The following is a 7,009-nucleotide window of genomic DNA, read 5'->3' on the forward strand; positions in this document are numbered from 1 at the left end:
TTTTAAACATTTGCCAGGTATTGGATTTCTCTTTGTTGGCATGATCTCGACTGGTTGGTTACATTTTTACCCCCTCTGAATTAGAGCTCGTAAAAATGTTTGTATTGTAAGAGCCATTTATTTGCTTCCATATCATAATACCCAATTCACCTCTTTATAAATGCTTTAATGCAACATTAAACCTGTCCATACATGCTTCACATGTCTAAACACGTAATAAAGCAGGTGAAAGTGAAAGTTGTTTATCTGGGTCATAAGACAGCAGTAGAAAATACATCAGACACTCGCTGACTGTTTTTCAGGTAAGAGCTTAAGGCTTCCATGCTGTTTTTTCTCTCTTCTGTCTACTATGATTAGAATAAATAGATAAAAATGTATTCAGGAGCTTTTTGTAAATGAGCTCATGAATGTTTTAGAGGTGACACATTGAAGTGATTTCAGCCATTTGCAGATGAGGTGATGTTTTGATTACGTTGAAAAGGACTGACAACCCTTAATATTATTCTTCACTGTGTATGTTCTACCTTTTAATTTTTTTTTTTAATTCTGCATTGCAATATTACTATAATTCTTCCATATTCATCATTTAAATATTGAATTACTCACTAATGACTTAAAGAAGATCAGAGGATTGTTACACATTATAAAACTGGTATTTAAATGTTAAGAAAGATAGCGCACCATGTTTAAATGGGGTTTAAATGGTGCATGTTGTTTTACTGCCATGTGACAATCTGACATTTTTTCTCATCTATTTTATAGACCTTTATCTCCAGTCAGAGTTTGGATTAGGTGACACAATGGCAACGCCTACCAGCCCAGGTAGGAAAATATGGTGTCAAAATAAAAGTGTCAATTTTACATATTTGTTGTGAGTGCAGTGAGACTTTCATATAACAAGTGTTAATTTAGTTATTTTTCCACATAAATATTATATGGAACTGATTTGGAGAGAAAGTTTATTATTGATTGATTTTTGGATGTTAGTTTTGGTTGGTCATTATATTTTCTGTTTGTACAGTGAGCAACATCATACGTATGCTGTCTAAAAGAAAGAAAAAGAAAAGTCCGACACAATCTATAAAAATGCTATTTGAAATTAATGATTCAGAAATCCCTCTAAAGCCGTGCTCAGGTGAAACCCTATTTGTTGTTGCAATAAAGGCACCTTTCATGCATAGTGCTCTATTTGAAACTCTCATATTCTCCCTCTTGTTTTCACAACAGTTCTGCAAATCAGAGATTATATAGTAAGTGATATGCTGAAAGAGGCCTATCTGAATCTGCTCTCCCTGTGCCTGGAGCTTCAGCAACAGCGGGCAGCTCTGGGGGGAGGGACTAGTCCTATGGGTCTAGTCAATAAAGAGAAAGATACTATTATGCTATTTGAGACCCTAAGAAACAAAATTGCTGACATTGTGCGCTCAAGTTCTCTGCCTTCTTCTCACAATAAAGAGTTGTTAGTGTATGTGGTCACCATTATACTGGAGGAAGAGAAGAGACAAGGAGAGCCAGGGAGGATGCCAGGATGGAGGGAGGCATGGAGAGATGCGGTACGAGACGGGGTTAGAGATACTTTGAAGAAGGTTCACCTGGACAGTCGTGAGCAGAACCCTTCCTGGTTGGCGGTGCATCTGGGGCTTCTGGGTAAAGCTATTGTGGAGGATCTGGAGAGAGTGAAGGCAGAACTCCTAAGCTCATATCCAGAAGACTTTAAAGTGTTTGATACCTATGTGTCCTGCCATCATGAGGCATTAGGAGAGCATTTAAAGAGACTTCTGGAACAGGTGACAGAGGTGAAAGATTACTACGCTCTTCTAGAATTTATCCATTGCTACCCCAGGTGAGGCGCTGGCTTTGGCTTTGAGACGTTCTGCCAATTAAAACTGATTTTTGAGCCAAATTATATTTTGATGCAACTTTCAGAAAATGTATTGTATCTTTAGAAATTACATTGCTATTGGTTTTATTTGTTTGTGTAGAATAATGTGTTCCTCGTAGAACACAAATGGAGTTATTATAAATATGATAAAAAAAAAAAATAGGTTGCTCTACTAATAAACAAATCTAGTTTAGTGCTGCTTCACTTCAGAAATTCATCCATTGTTTGTTATCTCATTGGCATTACATAGTGAGAAAATTATAGGTAGTTTCCCATTCCTCAGCGAGGAGCAGAGAGGTCTTAAACTCCCGGAAGACTTCTTAAATAAAATCAAGAATTCTTTGTATCATCGCTTAAAGGTGATTACATGCACAGACAGTGTCGACATGCAAATACACCAAATAAGTATTTTTTCATGTATTACATCGGGTCATCTTTGTTGGCATATCTGTCATTAGGAGGACTTCACAGCTGCACTGGAGAATATCATCAAAATTGAAAGGGAGGAAGTGTGGAGAATAAAGAAAACTCCTGACAGAACAGACGATAGATTCCTCACCTCAAAAATCCACATGGACATCAGTCAGGTATGAAAATATAATGTTCTTTGTGAATGCAAGGGATTTTAACATTCAAGTTTGGTATCATTCAAATCTATATATGGTCTATAATGGTCTCATTTCCAAAGTCATGACAAAGATTTTAGAATTTTGAGAAATTATGTCTCTGCGTTGGGGTGTGTCTTCCTGGGGTCTTCAATGTAAATGATCACCAGTACTCAGGAAGGAGTCACTGTATTCCATTCAATTCTACTGAAGCCTATTGTTTCCATTTGATGCAATTATTATTCTGGTCTGGATTTTTGAGGGGAACTGGCAAAAGGCTCGGTGGAATTATGTAGCCAGATCAACCCCATGATGTTGTGTTTTGAACACACAATACCATCTCTTATAAAGTCCGGTATACGTCTTTTACTCTTAAGATTCATCTTTGAGCATGTTGTGTATTGATTATTTCTGAATTTGATTAATTATGTAATTGGCATAAAACATGTTTTCTTGACTTATAAATGGTTAAACTAGATTCTATTCTGACTTACTCTGAAATGACTGACTTAAGTAGATTATGTTAAATCCATGCTTCTGCAAATATGCGATCAGGGTAAGTACATACTAAGATTCAGCGTTTGATAAAGTATGAAGCATGTCAACTGAGATCTTATCTTTCAGACTAACCATTTGGCTTTAGTTACGTGTAATAGACTGTGAAGTCTAAAAGAAAGTACAATTTGGGACAGCGTAATGTTGATCGACTTGTCTACATAGTATTAGTTATGACCCTTCTTTAATGTTAATAATATTCTAGCTAAGTGTAATAGGAAAATATAGAGCTAAGCAAACTACTATTTGGGTAATGGTATGTTTGTCAGCTTTATCCAAATAGTATTAGTCATTTACCTCTTTCTAGTGATAATGATATGTTAATTACGTGTATACAGATCTATAGAACTAAGCAAAACTACTGTTTGAAATAGATAAGATGTGGTAATAATAATTCTAAATAGAATTACTCAAATAGTATAGTATTGAAAATATAATCAGACTTCCGTGTTTGATTTGTCTTGTTAGCTTATAGCTACTTATGCTGACACTCTGAGGAATGTCGATGAGAACCTGGGGAAGTCGCTTCTATACTTTTCTTTGGAGGAGATAAATACATTTCTTAAAAGGTTTGTATCACAAGATCATTACATATCAAAGGGGTCATTACTGTTTTGTCATACACACATCTTTTCTTCTCTTTTACTGTAGATTTGAAAAAGAGTTTTCACAGAATACTTGCTCTCTATTGACCTCTGATCTGCTGGACTCCTCTCTGTGGGTCGAGTATCACATCACCTACATGAACAGTTTTAACTTACTGAAGTGAGTACTCAATGCACATATTTGTATCAGAATAAATTCAGCTTTGAGACACATGTAAGCCAATCTTTTGTGTTGTTGTTGTTACAGAGAGGATATGCTCTGCTATAGTAAGAGTTGTTCAGATCAGGTGGAGCAGCTGGAGAAAGAGGTGGATGGACTGACTCAAAGACTCAGCCAAACCCTGATAGAACATTTCAAAGCTGACATCAAGGTGAGCCAATACATGGAATGTATGAGATACATGTGAATTTAAAGGTGCACTCGTATTTACTCGTTACTTGTATTTATAATTTATTTGTATTATTATTATTATATTTGGCTAAATACTAAACTTTTAAACAGAAATAAATTGTAATAGTAGAATAGTATTTTGGAAAATAAGATGCATAAGATGAAAATATAAGAGAAAGAGCACATTCATGAGCTCTGTCATAACAATATGATCACACCGAAATTTGGCATGTACCCTGAAATTGACCTCATTCAGCCGAACTAGCGACGATATCCCCCTTTCCGATGTTTTTGCATCAATTCAAGCGTGATCCTATTTTTCCTCTAACGCTACTGATAGCATGTTGAACAACCTCCAAGACACGGGTTCTGGTCTTGTGGGAACAGTTCACAAAATATGGTGAGCATGATTCAGAGGATATATTTCTCTCTAAAATTACATTTTTACTCCACTGACCGTTAGGTTTAGGGTGGCGTTAGAGTTTTAGGAGTAGAATTAATAAAATTTGCATTCCGGTTTATTGTATTACTGTACATGATTTTTATCAAAACAATTATTTGTTTTTTTGGTTTTTGTCAATAATTTTGGTTTTCTTCTGCTGAACAAACAAAGATTTTTAGAAGAATATTTCAGCTCTGTAGGTCCATTCAAAACATGTCCAAAACTTTGAAGCTCCAAAAGCACATAAAGGCAGCTTAAAAGAACTCCAGACAACACATGGATTTAGTGGTTAAATCCATGTCTTCAGAAGTGACATGACAGGTGTGGGTGAGAAACAGATCAATATTTAAGTCCTTTTTACTATAAATTCTCCTCCCTGCACAGTAGGTGGTGATATGCAGGAAGAATGCAAATAGCCAAAACCAAAAGAAGAAGAAATGGTAAGTGAAAGTGGAAATTTATAGTAAAAAAGGACTTAAATATTGATCTGTTTCTCACCCACACCTATCACACTGGCAATGGCTTTTAGCAAATAGCACATTTCTACAATGGCTTTGGTAAATGAGAAAGATTTTATGTTAACATGTTTTTATGTGATACTGAATCGATGCTGTCAAGTATCAGCGCAACATAAACATGAATATTAATGAGTGCACCTTTAAATAAACCTTGGGTAAAAGTACAATCACTAAAAACAGATATTAGACATAATTGTCTAAAATTTGCTTTTAATTTGGATTGGCAAATTATTGTCTGATTAATAAAGTACAATGCTATTTTTTTCTTCCAAAGCCTTACATAAATGGCATGATGACAAAGAAGTGGCTGCAAACAGATGAAGATTTTAACGAAGTGATATACAGAATTGAGAGTTATTCTGGGTACTGTAAATCCATGAGAAATCCGTCAGCTCAAGTAAGTGCCCTTTTCTTTCTTTCTAAGATGGTCTGTAATGGCTGCAGAGAACCACTTTTAACATCTTGGTCTGCTTTCACAGTTATTTGTGAATGATGTGCACTATTACATAGTAAAGGAATATGTCTCCCAGCTGATGATGCAAAAGTATTCATGCAAAAATACAAAGAAAGAAGATGCTGCCATAAAAATTAAAGAACAGTGGAATGAGCTCAAAAAACTGTTTGAGGAAATGGTAAGACTCAGTCTGGCATGCAATCATATGGAATATTCAACAAGTTAGATGTTCTGATAATATCTCTCTGTACTCAGGGATCATCTTTTCACTGGCTTTATTCTGTGGGGTATTTACTAAGTGACATTATTGGAATGGACAATTTGAAAAATATAAAAGATATCTTAAATCCTTTGGTTAGTAATTACCCAGACATCAGGTGAGTGTCAAAAACATTCAGTAAATCAAATTTCTTTTTCACTTTTACAAATATAGCTGTTAGTGTTAGTTATTACTTACCATCACATTTCTAGCGAGAAGCAATTGTCAGCTATTCTGAACTTCCGAGGCACTGGTTTTGGTTTAGAGAAGCGGCATGTGATCAAACAGTTTATTCTGCTTAAACGGGATGCAGGAAACACTAATCATGAGCACTCGTTCTTCGCTGACATGAAGGTACCTAACTTTTTGTATTTTAAAAATGTTCTTATCGCAATACATCAAACTATTATGCAATTTCAATCACAAATACACTGAGTGCTTTACAATATCTTTTTGGGAAAATGACATTTTTCAGGTTGAATTTGATTTTGTGATATTACTGGATAGCTTACCAATTTAAGGACATGTACTCAGATGTTTTTAGACTATGAGTATTCACATTAGGTGATTCACTTTTATGTTTTGTCTTTTACAGTGAGAGCTCTGCTTCAGGAACCTTTAGACTGAGGAGTGCCAAATGAAATATAGGAATAAGTCACACTTTTGATGATGTTGTGAAGGAAAACTTGGACACAACAGGCATTACTTTTGGTTTCCACTAGAGGGAGAGAGCAAGCTGTACTGTAGATATAAGATTTTCGTTTCCTCCGTATTACCAAATAAAGAGAAGTAATAGGTTAATTCTGTTTATCTACTGTGATAACAATCATGTAAATGTGGTGTGTAACACAAGCAGGGTCATAGTAGGCTAAAAGGTACAGGTACAAGTCATTTGGTGTTTATTTATATTTTGTCCCTCCCTTTTCTCATTTGAGCTTTTTTTTATTTGTGGTGAAGTCATGCACATTGTAAAAGTGTTTTTAGCCAAAGCCTAATATACTCTCCAGTTCTAGTTGGTTGTGTAATTAAAGGAAATCTCTGATGTTTTTGTGGTGTGCCGGCTACTTTTCCAAGCCAAAACCTTGACATCTATTTCATTTTGGGAGATTTATAGAGATACGTAATGTGAGATGCAACATTCATGTGGTCATAGATTTATGTTTGTATTTTTCCTGTAATTTCATAGCCTGTAATTTGCTTTGTAATGCCTTAACTATAAGAGGTGATGGACTTGATTGTTTAATATGTTTAATGTTAAATTAACCATATATATTTTTTTATCTCCACCTGCAAATAAA

General features: G+C 35.1%; 1 protein-coding gene across 1 annotated transcript; it reads left to right on the forward strand.

Annotated features, from left to right (window-relative positions):
- The first annotated feature begins 51 nt into the window (after positions 1–51).
- LOC127618061 (exocyst complex component 3-like protein 4) lies at positions 52–7,009 on the forward strand. The gene is made up of 14 exons (XM_052090295.1): positions 52–302; positions 763–822; positions 1,022–1,135; positions 1,228–1,843; positions 2,133–2,241; positions 2,341–2,469; positions 3,511–3,611; positions 3,694–3,807; positions 3,895–4,018; positions 5,273–5,395; positions 5,478–5,630; positions 5,708–5,829; positions 5,924–6,065; positions 6,307–7,009. The coding sequence occupies exons 2-14, from the start codon at positions 801–803 to the stop codon at positions 6,307–6,309; spliced, it is 1,872 nt and encodes a 623-aa protein (XP_051946255.1). The 5' UTR covers positions 52–302; positions 763–800; the 3' UTR covers positions 6,310–7,009.

This window comes from Xyrauchen texanus, chromosome 24, assembly GCF_025860055.1.
Source record: "Xyrauchen texanus isolate HMW12.3.18 chromosome 24, RBS_HiC_50CHRs, whole genome shotgun sequence".
Taxonomy (NCBI): Eukaryota; Metazoa; Chordata; class Actinopteri; order Cypriniformes; family Catostomidae; genus Xyrauchen; species Xyrauchen texanus.